The 17,912-nt window shown below is 42.8% G+C and overlaps 2 protein-coding genes across 4 annotated transcripts in view; one reads left to right on the top strand and one right to left on the bottom strand.

The window, feature by feature from the left end:
- Positions 1 to 3,125: 3,125 nt before the first annotated feature.
- Positions 3,126 to 8,329, top strand: rpl32 (ribosomal protein L32). Its single transcript, NM_001011414.1, has 4 exons — positions 3,126 to 3,150; positions 5,756 to 5,856; positions 5,945 to 6,126; positions 8,148 to 8,329. The coding sequence occupies exons 2-4, from the start codon at positions 5,761 to 5,763 to the stop codon at positions 8,275 to 8,277; spliced, it is 408 nt and encodes a 135-aa protein (NP_001011414.1). The 5' UTR covers positions 3,126 to 3,150; positions 5,756 to 5,760; the 3' UTR covers positions 8,278 to 8,329.
- A 2,904-nt stretch (positions 8,330 to 11,233) lies between these two features.
- cand2 (cullin-associated and neddylation-dissociated 2 (putative)) overlaps positions 11,234 to 17,912 on the bottom strand; it is a 19,605-nt gene continuing 12,926 nt past the window's right edge. For all 3 annotated transcript variants that reach the window (XM_002936244.4, XM_012961712.3, XM_012961714.2), the window contains 7 exons: positions 17,105 to 17,246; positions 15,355 to 16,854; positions 14,905 to 15,000; positions 14,182 to 14,351; positions 13,888 to 14,052; positions 13,372 to 13,479; positions 11,234 to 11,992 (listed from right to left, as the gene is read on the bottom strand). In XM_002936244.4, the coding sequence (XP_002936290.2) occupies positions 11,765 to 11,992; positions 13,372 to 13,479; positions 13,888 to 14,052; positions 14,182 to 14,351; positions 14,905 to 15,000; positions 15,355 to 16,854; positions 17,105 to 17,246 (2,409 nt within the window). In that variant the 3' untranslated portion in view covers positions 11,234 to 11,764. The remainder of the gene's footprint in view (positions 11,993 to 13,371; positions 13,480 to 13,887; positions 14,053 to 14,181; positions 14,352 to 14,904; positions 15,001 to 15,354; positions 16,855 to 17,104; positions 17,247 to 17,912) is intronic.

The raw sequence follows: 17,912 nt of genomic DNA, 5'->3' as shown, positions 1-17,912 counted from the left end.
AAGGAATCAGGGTTCGCCAGAATCCCAAAATAGTGGATTTGGTGCATCCCCATGTATTATACAAATATAATATAAAAATGTGTATGAAACAGACAAATTTTCTAAAAAAAATAATTTCACAAAGAATAACTGTTGAACAAAGAACATCCACCTTAAGTAAGAATTTTTACTGACCCCCAACAAGGGCATTGACATAAGGGGCCAGGCAGCAACACAATGGAAGCAGTAACTGGGCATATTGGGGGGGGGGGCTGCTGCCAATCTGAGGATTCTGGCAAATGCTGAAGGGGCTGCTGTATAATGCCACAGACACTCATTATTTAGTAGCCTTTGTTTGTGCACTTTAAATGCCTGGGCTTATTTTGAATCTCACTCCACCCGGACTAGCCATCTGTGCCTTCAGGTAAATGCCCAAGAGGCCAGCCTCTTCATAATGTAACTGGGCTGCTGAGGGTTGCTGGAGGCATGTGCATCAGAAGAGGGGGTCCGCTTGATAACTAACCAATACTGAAAGGGTTGCATGAAGCATCTGCGGTTTAGTGTTTGGCTTTAAATGTATGTATGTATGTATAACTTTATTTATAAAGCGCCACAAAAGTACGCAGCGCTGTACAATCTTACAATATACACAATTACCCACAGGGAGGACAAGTGTTATAATAAATAAGTATAAATTCACAGGCAGTAAGTGCCATGTGGTATGAGACACAGTAGGAAGTAGGTACCCACCCCGTAGAGCTTACAATCTAAGTGGTTGGGTAAAATACAGGCACAAACTGGAAGGTAAGAGTGCACCAGGTATGGGCATTTGCCCTTAAGCGCAGGACTGGGCAAAATAATGTTATAGTGCTCCAGAAGGTAACAGCTGAGCTTTTTCTTAAAGTGATACTGACACAAAAAAACTACTCTTCAACATATAAATGTATGTTAAAAGTAACCTATAGGTCACGTTGATCATTTTTCACAGATAGGGCTGCTTTTGTAAGTAATTGTTTTGCCAACCTGACTGTCCCTTCTCAGCCTGTCAGTTATAGTTTCTAATGCTAACAGACTCCTGCTGCACAAATATGGCTGCCCCCTCATAAAGCAACATGGGGGATCAGATGGGTAACATAAAAGCATTGGGCAAATACTTTTATGGCAAAATTATAAATAGCACGCAAAGGCAGTTGTAAAAATGGTTTCATTTCTGGTGTCGGTATCTCTTTAAAGAGAGTGGGTGAGTGTTCCCTACGGAGGGATCCAGGGATAGAGTTCCAGAGGTAAGGAGCAGCGAGATAGAAAGGTTTAAGACGAGAGAGCGCAGTGGGTGTGGATGGTGTAAAAAGATGGAGGCTCTGAGAGGAGCGGAGGAGACGACCAGGAACGTGCAGGGAGACCAGTGAAGAAATGTAGTGAGAAGCAGAGGAGTGAAGGGCTTTGAATGTCAGCAGAAGGATTTTGTAAGCTATCCTTTGCTTTACAGGTAACCATGCCAGAGAGCTTAAGTGAGGCTGAGCAGGTTCCCTCTTAGGAGAGAGCAGGAGGATCCTGGCAGCAGAGTTTAAAATTGATTGCAGGGGAGAGAGGTGGGAGTCTGGGAGGCCGGTTAACAGGAGATTGCAGTAATCTAAGCGGGAAAGGGTAAGGGCATGGATTAGTGTTTTAGCTGTTAACTTGTGAAAGAAAGGGGCATATCGTGGCAATATTTTGGAGGTAAAAGCGGCAGGTTTTGGCAGTGTTATTAATATAGTTAGAGAAGGAGAGGGATCTTTCTGTGATCACGTTGTTCTCCCAGCTCAAGCCTATGCTGCGCCATGCCTATCTGTTATCCTGTAAGAGAGAGAGAGATGCACTCAGTACAATTTGCAAACAAAGTTTGGGTGCACCACCCATATATGCAGTGATTTGCAGTTCAACACTAGTGGTGTGCCAGATAGTTAAATTAGTAATATACAAATAAAATCAAAAGACAAAAGAAAAACCCATACTGGCACCTACCAGGAGATTAAAGGAAGAGTGGTATTTAGGCAAGTGAGGCCTTATAATTATCCCTTCAGCAATATTACTGAGCATGTGCTTTGGCCTCACCCAGTTATGATGTAAGCTCCCTGGTGTACTGGCTGTTTCTTAGTTGCACCAGGAGAAATTAGAAGCTGAAGCGTTGAAAGAACACGCATGATCTCACTTATCACATAGGGTGGTTTATGTATAGGGTTTATTGCCATTTCAAACCCATATATGCTTTAGTATTATTATTATTAACATTTATTTATAAAGCGCCATTAGTAGACAGATTTGTGTATGTTGGCTGCTTTGATTCTTTTGCCAGGGCTGCTTTTAACTCCCAGTCTGGCTCTGATCTCAGTCTGGGCCTGGTTGGGCCTATTGGATTAGGGGAATGCTGGCTGGGATAAGAGCATACATTGGGGCAGAGTGGGAGAATTACTGGGCACACAGGGGTCATAACTGGACACTTAGGAATTACAAATTTGCTGGTAATTCTGTAATAGCTGCTGATTTACCAGACAGGCCAGTGAAATACCTCAAGCTGGCAACTTTAGTCAAGGATCTGTCTCCTAAACTGTATAAAGCATGCTGACTGGGGTCTTGTAAGGGCACTAATTACCATTCAAATAGCAATAACAGAAAATAAACTAAAAAAAATCCAGCTGCTGCAAGGAACTTTGTTTTTATTAATTGGGTTAAAAGCAGAAGGGCAAACATTCCGGGGGTAACTACAGGGCTGGAGGCCCACAAAGTGGATGTTTTATATGAGCCTCCTTAATTCAGCAAATGTGTTTAAACAAACAAAATAGGCTTCAAAAGTTCTAATGTCACCGCATTGTCTTGGCATATTTTGCGATATCCCCACGTATATGAGATAATAACACTGGAATATCTATCCCCATTGCCCAGCCTGGGCGTTTCTAGTCATCCTATTGCCTGCAACCAAAGGAAGCATTGCAATATACATTATACCGGCGTTTTGTCACGGTACAATTCACTGATCGCTTTGGAACTGCTTGTCTATGTAATACCCGCTAGGTGCCGCAGCGGAGAGTGGCGCTGTGGTTTCCGGAAGTCGCCAGCTGCTCTTTATCCCGCCCGAGTTTGCTTTCTCTCTCTCTTCCTCGGGCTGTCTGCGGCGAAGGCGGACATCTCGAACCGGTGAGTGAATCCATTGCCATCCATACTCGTTCCATTTGATTAGTGTTACCGTCTATACGCTGCTATTGCCTGTAGCCTGAGCTGAGGCGTAATATCTCGTTATTTGTGTGCTGATGCGGTGAATTGATGGGTTTATTGGGAGTTTCCTTCCCCGGCCTTCTCTGACTTAGCTCGGTGCAATATGGCTGCTATCACAGGCCGTGTTATATGGTTAGCAGCATTGGGCTTCACCGCTGGGCTTTGGGGTGGCAGTTTCTAACAAGGGGAAAGTGCGGGGTGGAAATAGTAAGGGCGAATAAGCTTCCATAGGAATGCGTTCCGCTGCCATTGCTGCGGGTAGGGGGGGGGGGGAGAGTGGCCGGGTTTATACGGCAGCCGGTATTGGCAGTAATAGCTATTCTCCCTATACACACACTGCCATACCTAGCTATTAATAACATTTATTTATAAAAGCGAAGCCAGGTAACCTATATACAAATATAAGTTATACCCATAGGCTGCCCTGGGGCAATGGAAGCCAAGGTGCCAGTGTTACTAACATATTTGGTAGGAATGTGCGCAGTTTGTGTCCCCCCTTAAATGGCAATGGAAGTTGTACATCATAGGGTCCCCCTGTGTTACTTGGTACAGTCCTGCATCAGCTGCCTATTAGGGGATATAACGCAGAGTAATGCAGCATGGCTGCCACAAGGCCTCCCTTCCCATGTGTTTCACTGCAGCAGGTACACTTCTGGCTTCAATTGCGCAAATTACTAAATTAGTAACAGCACCAAGTTGGCTCAGACTGGCAATCTGAGGGCTCTGTAAGTTGCCATAGAGCAGGGATCCCCAGCCAGTGGCTCACAAGCAATATGCTGCTTACTGGCCCCTTGGATGTTTCTCCCAGTGCTACTAAACAGGTGCCCATTTTAAATGCCCATGTGTACTGCCAAACCATCTCCTGTATCCTGCAACTCAGCTTCCAAATAACCAATCACATGCCTTATTAGCCACCCCCTAGGAACTTGTTTCATGCTTAATTTGCTTCCCAACTTTTTATATATTTCAGGGTTGCTTATGAGTAAAATAAATGGGGACATCTGCCCTAGATAGTCACTATTTAGTGGGCTGGTTGGGGGGCTGTTTGAATCCTAGTGTGGGCACCAAGCAGCTATGGACAGGAAGTGAAGCCAGCATGTAAATAGTATTCTGAGCATAAACTTAAATCCAGGTGCAACATTACCCCTACGCGTTTCATGCTGATGTAACACATAAGGCTAATTTTGTACTTGTTTTAAAGGATTCTTTAATGCCATAAATCACTTTGAGCAGGTACTGATGCATCCAGACATGGCAGCCGCCAGCTCCACTGCATTTTATGTTATCAGCTACAGGGAATAGGGTTCCTGCAGAGCCTGTATGATATATAAAGCACTTTGCTTACCCTTTAAAAACTGTACAGCACAATGGGTTGGATAAAGTGCTACAATGGTTTTATGCAGAAGGCTTGTGTGCATGCAATACAATATGCCTGGCAGCTGTTAATATACATGTGTTTAAGTAAGAAGTGACTGGTCAGTAGGAAACTGTCTTTATATGCAACTTTATCAGGCCAGTGCCAGTTTCTTGGTTTGCAGATAAACTAAGCTGTGACGTTTAGCAAAGGGCCCCTGGTATTACACCTCAACCTCCAGGCTCATGACTGGGGAGCAGTTGTTGCTCTTACAGCATTTTCTAAAGGAGGGAGATTGTTGCAGATTGGCCCATTCCTTGCTCAGATTTATGTACTGAGTAATGGAAGATAATCTGGCACATGCATGAATGAATTAGAGCTGCTTAGCAAAGTAACAGTACAATGGTTGGCCAGAAGTATATGCCGGGAAGGTACTGCGCACGGTTATCTGTAATCCAGAACTGCGTGGGATCTTGGCTGTAAGTGATGCTGGCTGTATTTGTATAGGAAATAAGCACATTAGCCTTCCTTATTATGTGTGTTCCAGGAACGTTTGTGTGTGGGGGGCTAGTTTGATGCAGCTAAAAAAATTATTTATAAGAATTGTTTTTTCTTGTGATCATCTGAAAGTAAAATTGCCGGCTATGTTCATTTGAGCGCATCTTTGTAAAAGGGAATGTGTCATTGCTTTTGATTTAGCTCTTTGGGTGAAGACACATGGAGCTACTTAGTAGCAGCTACTTGTCAGGGCTACTAAACCCCAGAAAATACCCTGCCATAGACAATACTGAGAATATCCTCTGCTAATACACATGTACAGACAATTATCAGTAAATGATCAGCATTGTCTATTTAAGTAGCCATGACAAGTAGCTGCTACTAGTAGCTCTGTGTCATCACCCTTAAAGTAATACTGGATTTATATTTAAGGACTAAACACACTGCATGACTGTCTGTAAGCAAGCAGATCATGTGACTGCTCAGTAGAGCAGAATAGAAACATTCATTAATTTCCGCCATTGCTCATTGGTGGTAGATCCATGTTAAAAAGTACTGGGCATTGTAGTTTTGGGATAAGTTTGGTATGTTTTCCTGACTGTGCATCACTCCTGTATATCTGCATGTAACTGCCATTTTACTATTTAACAGCAAAGCATCCCTGATTTCTTTTAGGTACCATGGCGGCCCTAAGACCTCTCACCAAGCCCAAGATAGTGAAGAAGCGGACAAAAAAGTTCATCCGCCACCAGTCAGATCGCTATGTTAAGATTAAGGTTTGTGTGGCTGCTACCCCAATCTGTTGTGTAAGAACATTCACTGCTCCTTTCTCTCCTCCCCTCATTGTGTGCTTTCCTCTTACAGCGTAACTGGCGCAAGCCCAGAGGTATTGATAACAGAGCCCGCAGAAGGTTTAAGGGACAGATCCTGATGCCCAACATCGGTTATGGTAGCAACAAAAAGACAAAACACATGTTGCCCACAGGATTTAAGAAGTTTCTGGTGCACAATGTTAAAGAATTGGAGGTTCTTTTGATGAGCAACAAGTAAGTAGCGTAATGTGTCCCCTTACATTAGAATACCTTTGTTATAATCACTGCTTAGAATCACAATCCTTCCTTTTCGTCAATTAAAGGAAAAGGTAATTAAGGTCACCCATAGGTGGCTATTTTGAGAGAGCTGGACCAGGGTAACATGTCAGCAGTTTTATTCACTAGGGCAGTGATCCCCAACCAGTGGCTCAGGGGCAACATGTTGCTCCCCAACCCCTTGGGTGTTGCTCTCAGTGCCCCCAAACCAGGTAGTTATTTTTGAATTCCTGACTTGGTGGCAAGTTTTGGTTGAATAAAAACAAGATTTACTACCAAATAAAGCCCCTGTAAGCTGATAGTGTGCATAGAGGCCCCTAATAGCCAATCACAGCCCTTATTTGGCTCCTCCATGAACTTTTATGGTGCTTGTGTTGCTCTCCAAGTCTTTTTACATTTGACTGCGGCTCACGAGTAAGAAAGGTTGGGGATCCCTGCACTAGGGGGAACTCTTGCCAGTGTTTATCTATTTGTTCTCCTTTTATAAAGCCTGTGTGGAACTCATTAAATGCACTGCTTTAACTTGTACAGCACCTCTATTGTTACCTGATAAGGAATTCATAGAAATGCTAAGTGACCTAAATGGGGTTAAAGATGTTTTTTTTTTTTTTTTTTTGTACTATAAATATAATCATGCATTTTGAATTATTTTTCCACAATGGCATCTGTAGGCCTGGACTGGATGCTGTGTCCAAGAGATGTTTGTGGCTGTTAAGGTAGAAATACACTAACTAAAGCTGGCCATACACGTGGCGATCTGACGATGTTTTGTGCGACCGTCGGTTGCACGAAACATCGTCAGATGTGCCACACACCATTCAGGGCTGAATCGGCAGGTAAGGAGGTAGAAACAATAGGATTTCTACCTCCTTCTGCCGATTCAGCTCTGAAGGGAGATTTTGATCAGGCGCCTTCTATGGCACCCGATCAAAATTTTCCAACTGGTCCGATCGGCGAGTCGGCCGATATCAGCAGCTTCCTGCGATATCGCTCGACTCGCCGGCATACCATACATGCACCGAATATCGTACAAAACGAGGTTTCGTACGATATTATCGGTGCGTGTATGGCCACCTTAAATGCCATACAATTGGCCACTCTTGTTCCGCTCAGCCCTAGTGATAGAACTGAAGGAAGTGAAGATGGAGCCATGGCTTCCCTTTACTTTCTCATCTGCTCTCTCCTACATGTGCTCTGGCAGATAACAGACCCTATCGGATTTCAGGACGATAAATCAAAATGGCTCCCAGCCTAATAAATATGTCCAGATGGTCGGGCAGTATTGTGGGCATCTGCCAAACTGTCCAACTAGATAAGGGCATAATTGGTCACCTTGAGGACTGCCCAAGTGGACTGTAGTCTAACCTTTACTTTAACATAATTCAGCCCCTGAACATTTAGGAGCATATTTATTTTAGTATGTGACCCAACATCACAGGTGATGGTGCCCATGGCAACCAATCAGATCTTTGATTTTGTTTTCTAACTTGTAGGTGACCGTTCAGTTCTAATTGCTGATTGGTTCCTATGGACAACATCACCAGTGATGTTAGCTTACATACTAATAAATATGCCTCTAAGTTTACCATATCTTTGATAAGATGCTAAATTACCTAAAATAGACTCATTTTCTATCCTAATAAAACACCTAAGGTTGATTGACTGAGTAGGCAATGAGATATTCTTGTGTGACTAGTTTATGTACATTTTAAGGTCATAGTATATCATTTGCACCCCATATGCTTGTATTGGTTGTATTTTTGTATGCAATTTTGTATAGTGTATACACCCATGTATTGTACAGAGCCTGAGATAATCCATGTATGTTTGTGTAAAACAAAAAACTGTTTGCTGATCATACATAGATATGGTCTGCTATCATTATAAGACCCCCTGTTCATTATCAGTTATGGCAAAGCGCTGTATATATAAATGTAATAATGATGACAAACACTGATAGCCATTTCTTTTTCTCACAGAACTTTCTGCGCAGAAATTGCCCACAATGTCTCCTCTAAAAACCGTAAGACCATTGTGGAAAGAGCAGCACAGCTTGCCATCAAAGTGACAAACCCCAACGCCAGACTTCGCAGCGAGGAAAACGAATAAACTTCCTGTCTCTGATGTTGCTCTTTGTAATAAATGAAAAAGTAAAGTTAAACTTGAGTATTTGTGTGTGTGTGTGTGTGTGTAACCGCAGGGTTAATAAGGAATGCAGGAACAGAAACTAGATTATCTGCCTGGAAATCAGTGTGTATAAAACAATATCCATCGTTTTATACTCACTGATTTCCAGGCAGATAATCTACTACTGTTAATTTCAGTAGTTAGACAGTAAGGGGGTAGGGTTTTATCATCTGCCCTATACCAGGGGGGGGGTAAGGAGAGGGCTGGCCTGCATGAATGAGCACTGGGGGGCCCATTTATCATTTTAGTGACTTTTAAAACCACAAAAACTAATTTTTTACTAAAACCACAAATGCCAAGTAATTTATTAAAATACGTAATATAAAAAGCACACAAAACCCATGAGAAGAATCTGAATAAGAATGCAAAACCTCAATCCTGTTTGCAAGAATTTTCATGCACTTACAGGGGAAGAAAAAAAACTTCTAAAACCAGTTAAATGAAAACTGTTACAAATTGGCCTAGGCAGCTCCCATTGACTTCTACATGGTCTCAACAGCTTTTAGATGGTGTCATTTTGTATTCATGTTTTTTGTGGTTTTTATATTTAATATGGTTTTTTGTGCCTCAGATATAAACCAATCAAATGGTGTTCCATGCAAGATCATTAGGAATAGTAATCGGTAGATCTTGCATTATATATGGTTTGTACGTAACCTGAATTAACTGGCTAATCTTGGGCAGTTATCAAATTGTTTTGGTACATAAACATACAAAATCTATATAATCTCAATTACAGCATCTTAAGTGTTGAATTACTAAACAGTCTGGCCTAAAGCAAGAAGTAAAATGTCAGCCTAACTGTCCTACTATGGTTGCATTAGTAAGTGGTCTGTCATGAATCCACTTCATTCTCAGATCTGAGTTTTATGCTAGGGAGCTAAAACTGGGCAATAAAGGGAAACAAAAGTACTTTGCTGGGTGCGTACGGAATCCAGCCCTATGCACAACATGGGCAAGTGAATCTGATTGTAATGGTTTGGTACATAACAGAATTAACACGGGCAAGCTAATTATAGGGTATTGTGTCAAGTTCCTTAACTTGTGACCAGTTCTGCACAGCTGTGGGAGAGTAGAGAAGTCCAAATAATTTCCCACCATAAATATCTCTAGTTTATCCCTTTCATATAAGGATATCATGGCAACATGGAGATAGCGGAAGGCTTTCCTTTGGTTTACTGGGGGCATATTTCATGCACCTTTATTTGCTACTAAAGAAGGTGCAAGCAATTTGGGCAGCAGCCCTCCTAACCAATCCCTAAGTGCCAGGATTTTGAGTGATCGTGTGGAATTCATGCTGCTCCTGTATAGTAACCAAAAGACCTGGCTGATAATTGGGACATTATATCAAACTACACAAGGGCTAAAGATGTAATTTAGACACTCGGCACTGGAAATGAAGGCAACCGTTTCAGTTGTGGGTAGGCCACTATTACACTTGAATTGTAGGAGGGAATTACTGCATACTGGGGGGGGGAAACATGGCATATATTGCAAGTATATGATCCTTATTTTCATATTTAACTAAAGTATATGGTTTCAAATTGGCTTGATCTTCATTGCCATGTAGCAGACTAAAGATTCCTTGCTGGTTTATAAGGTTGGATAGCTGGCTTTGTTGCCCGTTTCCCATGCCGTTGTTAATCAGATATAACAGTAAATTTCAGCATTTGGTACAGAAATCAGTTTCAAAAAATGTTCATTGGTGGTCGGGGGGCAATGGGACGTATTTGATCATTTAAATGTTATGGCATTTGGTGTGCAAGTCGGAAAGCTCTGGGGCCTGATAGTGTTCAGGGGGACTTAACCGATACAGTGAGGAGGATATTCATGAAACTGTGGCTGAAATAATCCAGTTTTGATATTGTGCTACCTCATGGTGTTCTGACCAAGTGATCTCAAAGTGGTGCTTCAACTGTTCAAAGTTTCAGCTGCCAGCTGAAACACTGGGTGCTTTTTAAACGGATCAATTGTAGGCCCTTTTAAAGGGTAAGTTCACCTTTAACTTTTAGTATGTTATAGAATAGCCAATTCTCAGCAACTTTTCAGTTGGTCCTTATTTTTTATTCTGTATAGTTTTGGATTATTTGCCGCCTTCTGACTTTTAAATGGGAATCACTGACCCCGGCAGCCACACAAAAATATTGTTATTGTTACTTTTTTTTATTCTCTTTCTTTTCAGGCCCCCTCTTATTATAGTTTTTCATTCAAACCACTGCCTAGCAATCGGGTGCTGAAATTCCAAACTGGAAGACCAAATGCAAATTATTTCAGGATATCACTCTATATCATAATACAAATAGTTAATTAAATCAAAGGACATACAACCCCTCAAAGTAGGTGCAAGGGTTCCTAGCTCACCACATAATCCATATTATATTTGTATTGCCCTAACTAAAGCCCAATGGGTAAGTATTAGAGGAGCCACCAAAAAAAGCAAATGGCACTCAGGGCTATAAACAAGGGAAAAACCCTTAGAATTTTATTGCGGAGGTGCAACGTTTCGGGGCGACGTGACCCCTTTATCAAGCATGCTTGATAAAGGGGTCACGTTGCCCCGAAACGTTGCACCTCCGCAATAAAATTCTAAGGGTTTTTCCCTTGTTTATAGCCCTGAGTGCCATTTGCTTTTTTTGGTGGTTGTACTGGTTTTGGAGGGTGCCGATCCCTCCAGCAGTGTGCACCGGGCATATAATTTTGGAGTACTAGGGTGTGCGGATAAGGTCTCTGTAGTACAATAAGTATTAGAGGAGAACATACATTTAAACATGGCTGATATATTTCTCAAAAATCCTATATATATATGCACAATGTAGACAATGCAAAATTGCCTGAGAAATCTAATAACTAGGGTTGCCAGGAAAAAATAAAGCACAAACCTCTCAACTTTAACTTTATTTTTGTCATAGAGAATCCAGATTTAGAAATGAGTGTTTAATCTCTGTACTAATATCTTAATGTAACATTCATTACATGACTTTAAAGGCATTGCTATCTGACTATAGTGCACTATACCTTTAACATGCATCACTCTTTTAGCCCTTGATACAGTCGCACTGTTATGGTTCTGCTGAGTGGGTACATTCACCGGGTTCCACGCCTGCCCATAGTTGTGGGGTAGTAGCAGCAATTGGTTTCCTATAAACAACGGAATATTCCCTGTAACATTATTCAATATCACTTATGCTGCTTGGTTTGATATCACTGAGGATAGTAGGGTGTCGGTGCTGAAACTCTTGTTGGTGGCAATGTGGGCTCAGATCTAACGCTAAAAGCATGTAGAGAAAAGCCTTTTGAAGAACCCTTCAGTGTCACAGGAACATTCTGACCCAAATCCTAAAGGTCTCTAGAGTGATTTCAGCAGCGGCACAGAGCAATGGATTACACTGGGAAGCTCGGACAAGGATCCTTAGCTTATCTCCATAGACTCCGCACTGCACAGTGACACCGTGTCTTTCTGGACATTTTCAAAGAGCAAAGACAGCTCCGAGTTGGCTCTGATCTGGGACAGGAACTCTGCCATAGCCCGGCTGTTCTCTACCTCGGGTATATTGAGCAAAGCAGTGACTGTTCTCATGGCCGAGCGCTTCAGTTCATCTTGCTTCTCAAACTCTTGTTTTACAGACCCAGCTTTCACCTGCAGACAAAGAGGAAATATCCATTAGTAAGTTCCAAGGTATGCCTGCCCTGCTTTCATACTGACGCCCTGCTGGGGGGATACGGCTTGGTTCTACCAAAAAGGAGCCTGGTCAGGGAACAGAATACAATCTCTTGTGCTTTGGCCTTTAAAGGTGAAACTCCGGCTTCTGAACCAAAATTTGTAAGAGCCCCACACAACACAGAAAGCCCTAATATACCTAATACTGTAATCTGTTCCTTCAAAAAGTATTAATAAATACCATTTTATATGCTGAACTCCAGCTGCAAAACAGTTATTCTCTTTCTGCATCATTTAAACTCCTAGCAAGGGAGGAGGGACTAAAACAGTGATGTAACAAGTTCTCCACAGCTTACAGACAGCATGCAGGAACTGCATAACCCACAATGCATTGCACTGTGATGTTCCTTTCCTTATTGTGCAGGGAATTGTGGGATTGGGAGGATGCAGGCTGAGGACAGTTGACTACTGTTACATTTTATTTGAGTCACAAAGTAGTCAGCCAGATCAGCAGGGGAACAGGGGGCGGAGCTTAGAGAACTGTTCCAAACTGTATTATTACATTACAAATCATGAAAAAGCTGCATATTTTTAACTGATGTATATTGCAAAGTTGCTTGAAATTGTTTACTTTTCAAAAAGATGTGTTTGGATGGAGTTGCCCTTTAAATAAGATTGTTGTTCCAACATTGCATTTCATTTCAGGAATGCAGGGATCCATGCAACTGAACCCAGCCAGCTTTGTACAGTTGTTGCTGAGGCCGCACTGACCCAGCAACCAGAGAGAATGAAATATGAGTAGGAAAAGGCCTGAGTACATTTGTTAATAAAAAATAATAAGAATCCATAAACCTTAAAGTGAATCTTCTTCTGGTTGATGGTCATTGCTGACTCAGGCAACCACCTAACATTTCACATTATACAAATATATATAAAGGCAGAAAAGAAAGGCAAGTAACAAGAAATAAAAAACAAATTAGGACCAACTGCAAGTGATCTTTTTTTTTTTTTGAGCAATTTTTTCGTTCCCCTAAAATCAAACAAAAAGAGATATAGTTCTGGAGCCAGGTTTAATGCAGTCCATATTCCAGGATCCAGTTATTATGCTTAGGAAACTCCGGAGGTTACGTAGTGCCGTGAGAAGCAGGGATATCATTTTGTACGTAAGCAGTAGTTTTGATGGCACCAAGAAATATTGCCTCCCAATTGTCCTTATTTAGGCAGAACAACCCTGATTTGTGGATGTGACACTGGGGTAAGTGCTGGGTAAGTGTAGATTGGATCATGGCCTAAACCTAATTATTTAGGCATATTATGCGGCATATAGCAAATGGTTGCATCCTAATCATAGAACAGACCTTTGTGGTGCATGTGGACCTCAGAGGTTCAATGAGCTGGTCTAAGCGCTGGAGAACTGCAGCAGGGCAAAGGGCAGACAGGCGCGTGAGGATGATGAAGGTCAGCATCTGGAAAGAGAATAGTGACCAAAATTAAGAGATGAAGGCCACATATTTATCAGCAGCTAGAGCAGTGGTAATCTGATATTTCCAGTTGAAATCCAAATTTTGGGCAGCCCCCCCCCCTTTGCTTACACATTTCACTAAATATTGGTGTATTAGCCTTTTAGCTATTGTTTCAAGAATATACTGTATACAGGAGAGCAAATCCCAAATATCACCTTAAATGTTCTATAAACTAGACTTATGTATATGTATAAGTATATATAGAACAACCAAGCATACTTCTCAGGCTTCAGGGTAAGTCTCCATATCCCTATTCCACACCACACCATCTTTGCTCTGGGACCCCCCCAAAGGGCAGCCCCACAGTTTGGGAAATACTGCAAGGTAAGATGAAATGATTTCTGCTCTTACCCTTATATCATAGTGATCTTTCAACCCATCGTCCACATGATTTAAATATTCATAAATGTCGATCTGATCCAGGCAGCTTTCCAACAGGGTGTACATGCATTCAAATGCTGCCTTCCGCACGTCCAAGCCATCATCTACAGTGTGTTTAAATGGGCCCATCTCCACCTTAAACAAAGCAATGATGCATGAAAAGCTTAATATGAACAAGAGTACAAGGCAGAGGATCAGTGTAACCTAAAGATGTTCATTATTGGTCAAGATACATCAAGACGTCATTGCCTCTCTTCTCCTTACCTCCCGGATTAGCTCCTTTTTGACCTTGGTCTCGTTGTACAAGGGAGGCAGAACAACGTTAAGCAAGTCTCTCACCAGAGAAGGCTTGTTATGGGCAGCGGAGTTAAACATAACCAGAGCTACACGGCGAACGTTGGGATCTGGGTCCTTCATGGTTTTCAAGAATTCACCTGTGCCAAACAGAACACAAAGGGAGGCTAAACTCAGTCAAAGAATTTATTTAGACCTTCTGGCATGAGGTGCAGAGAGCCGCATTGGCTGGGGCAAGTCTTTATTGTTATAGGGCAAGTGAATATGTACAGAGCCCCAATGTGGCCTGCACCCACCTGGAAGAGTAAGGTATTCCCATATGAATACAGTGCTGCCGAATGCAGGCAGTTCTGTATTCATGGGCCATCACAGGTCTCTATGCTCCAAAACAGAGCAGAGATCTGCAGCAGTACATCTAAGCTGGAAGGAAGGGTGCAAACTGCTAAAACAAGGCCAACTGCATCCATATTTTGTACTTCCCAAATTACCCTTATAGAGTATCTGTCTGCACGGTCCATCTAGGTTGTGATTATTTACCTCAATGTCCATGTTGTACTTTTTCCCAGTGCATACACAACTTTATATACAAAGTATTGCATCTCAGTCAAGATACACAAATACAAGATAACATTGAACAGCTATCGTGTTACTGTATATGTTCAACTTCACTCACAGTAATGCTCTCCAACTCACCAATAGATTTTTGGAGCAAGGAGTCAATGGGTGCTGGCTGGTCAGATATGGTAAATTTAATGGCAGTAACCACAGTGCTACGAGTATGGGGTGAACCTGAAATCAGACAATTAACTTAAAATTAGATACAGAAGTGCAATAAAGGTCATTAGCTCTGACAAATAAAAACTGTCCCAAAACATTTCACAAAAAAATGGCACAGACCTGCGGCAATTCTTTTATGTGCAGGGTATGGTGCAAAGTGCAAAAAACATGGCAGAGTGCCCCACACAGATATGCTTGCCCCACGCCCTTCAACCACTAAGGACTGCCCTGATCTGCAGACCTATTACCATTGATGCAGTCCCACCACCCTCTGAAATTAAATGCCAGAGCCTACTGGGTCTTTACTGACACTCTAAGAGATTATCCCATTAAGAGACCGTCCCAGAAGGGGCACATATACATCACCTGAGCTAAGCTGTTTGCACAGCCTGGGTAGGAGCTGAGAGGGATTCACCAAAATAAGCTTTCCCAGGCATTCTGCCACGACATTTCTGGTGCCCTCTTCCGCAGCTTCACAGTGCTGGAGAAGTAGTTTCCACACATCTTCCTGATATGGTTTCAGCTCTTCACTTGGAAGAGAGGTAAGTGCTTCCTTAAGTGAATTGAGCAATAGGTATTGTCTTTTAGGCTGCCCACCAATCTCATGAAGTAAAAAGGGCAAAAAGTCTGCAGGGCCCCCAACACTGGCTTTCCCCAAACCATAAGATGCTGCAGATTTGACATCCTCACTGGGGGAGGCAAATGCCTCCAGAATAACACTCTTCAGCTCACGCTGCTGACCTTCTAAGCTCCTTTCACATCCAATCTCTGCTAGCGCCAAAAAGGCTAATACTTTCACAGGATCCCCCACACGGGTGTTCTTGGCATCCTGTATGAACTGGTTTATGGAAGCATTGGATTCTTTTGGACAGGCACTTGCTAAGGCAGCCACACACTTTGCAACAGAGTGGTAGGCTTGTTTGTGGAGTGCAGGCCCTCCAGAGTAGATGGGTCCTGTTAGTTGTTTGACCAGCTCTGGATAGCCCAGATGAGGAGTATGGCTTAGAACTAAAGCCCGTAGAAAAGACAAAATGGAGGTGAGTGCGCCTCCTTGGAGGAGGGGGGAGTTAACCAACTGAAAGAGCTGAGGAAGGATGCTGGGACCCAGTTTAGGTAGTGCAGCTGGGTAAGCACTGACCAGAGTGGTGAGAAAGTCCACAGTGACTTGTGCCACATGCATGTCTGATTCTGCTAGCAGGGCGGGCAGTTCTCCTAGTAATGGATCTACCATACCCGGTTTCAAGCAATCACTGTAGTTTCTCACCAATACACCTAGGGCAGAAAGAGTCCCCAGTCTCAGAGCTCTCTGGTTTTTCCTCAAGAAAGAGGCCAGAATAGGCAAAGCTTCCTTCAGCAGTGGCCTCAGATCAATCTTCAGTGGGGACCCTGCGATCAGAGTAAGTACTTTCACAGCAGTGAGACGGGTGATCTCATTTCGCAGCCGTTCTAGGATTATTTGGAGAGTGGGCTGCAAATCCTTTCCTAGCTGATCCCCAAGGTGACAAATGAGGTGCCCCATACAAGATAGAGCCCTCTCCTTCACTTCCTGGTCTATGTCAGCTGCTTGCAGTCTCTTCAGATTGGCATTGAAAAGTTCCTTTGTGTAGGGCAAGGCATCAGAAGCCTTGTCCAAAGCCTTGTCCAGAGGTCGGATCACTCTGATAAGTTGTTGGGCCACCAGCAGGGCCTCAGAAGTTATTTTATAGAAAGAATCAGAGATGCAGGTGACTACAGACGGCATAAGGGCTGGGAGGTGGGGCTGGAAGCATTCTGGGGGGTGGCTGCTCAACACAACATGTAGAAAACTCAGAGTATCCAGGCGCATATTGGAAGTGCTGGACTTGTCGGTGAGGGAGAAAACCAGCCCTGAAAAAAAAGGAAGAAAGAGAAACAAACTTCGGTATATATGCCACAATAGACAAACATAGTATTGGTCTGGATGAAGGATTCTATACTTATATTCTTTATAACTGATTAAATAACACAGGTAGCAAATTACCCCAGTGCGTTTGTCTGTAGCTGTTCTACTAATCAAAGTGATTTGCTGTTTGGTTGCTATGAGCACTGGTACCAGAACCTATGTTAGTAATTTGGGGCATCTCAGACAGGACCATACCTGGGACCAGGGTAGGGATATGCTGGGATAGGCAGCCTGGCATAGCATTAGTTAACTCTGTGAGAACAGCAAAGCAGCCCTGGCGAGACTTGGCACTCTTGTCTCTGAGCAGTTTGTGTAGAGATTTCATCACAGAGGGAACCTGTGAAGAGACAAAACACGTGCAAACGCCAGTTGTCAATGAATGTCATAGCAAAATAGGGAAAGTCACAGAGGTAATAGGCGACCAGCAAAAATCCAAAACAAACAGACACTATGGAAGGGGGGGGGGGGACAAAATAAGGTGAAATCCTGCTTTTTATTTATCCCAGTACTCACAGAGCATAGTACTCGCAGTGCGCTCAGGACACCAAACTTCCTGCAAATATGATTATTTTGGAAGCAAAATGATTCGATGATGGATTTTTTTAAATTCTAAACCTGTTGTGTTGAAAGGCTGCTGGGCAGGCAATGCCTTCTGTTCTGTGCCCTTGCTGGCATGGAAGCCAGCTGTGATGGAAAAGAAATACTAGTCTCTTTCCAAGCTACCAGTTCCTCTACTGATCATCCCAGCTAAAGGCAAAGCCTGTTCAACAGCTTATGGAACCTCCTCAGCTGAGAGGGAAATAACATAAAGAATCTCATATGGACTTATTCTGCACTGGTGTTTTCAACAGGTAGAGAAGAACCAGAATAAACCCTTGTAGCCTGGGTTCATGCTGAATAGGCATGGAGAATACATTAGAACAGGGGTAGGGAACCTATGGCTCGGGAGCCAGATGTGGCTCTTTTGATGGCTGCATCTGGCTCGCTGCCAAATCTTTAATAA

The sequence above is a fragment of the Xenopus tropicalis genome, chromosome 4 (genome assembly GCF_000004195.4).
Source record: "Xenopus tropicalis strain Nigerian chromosome 4, UCB_Xtro_10.0, whole genome shotgun sequence".
NCBI classification, from domain to species: domain Eukaryota; kingdom Metazoa; phylum Chordata; class Amphibia; order Anura; family Pipidae; genus Xenopus; species Xenopus tropicalis.
This window is presented reverse-complemented; position numbering and strand designations above follow the sequence as displayed.

Bases quoted from the DNA above. Each gene is read 5' to 3' on its own strand.
- rpl32 (NM_001011414.1), top strand. From the start codon at position 5,761: ATGGCGGCCCTAAGACCTCTCACCAAGCCCAAGATAGTGAAGAAGCGG. The intron at 5,857-5,944 runs GTTTGTGTGGCT...TTCCTCTTACAG, and splicing joins ATCGCTATGTTAAGATTAAG to CGTAACTGGCGCAAGCCCAG. The intron at 6,127-8,147 runs GTAAGTAGCGTA...TTTTTCTCACAG, and splicing joins GTTCTTTTGATGAGCAACAA to AACTTTCTGCGCAGAAATTG.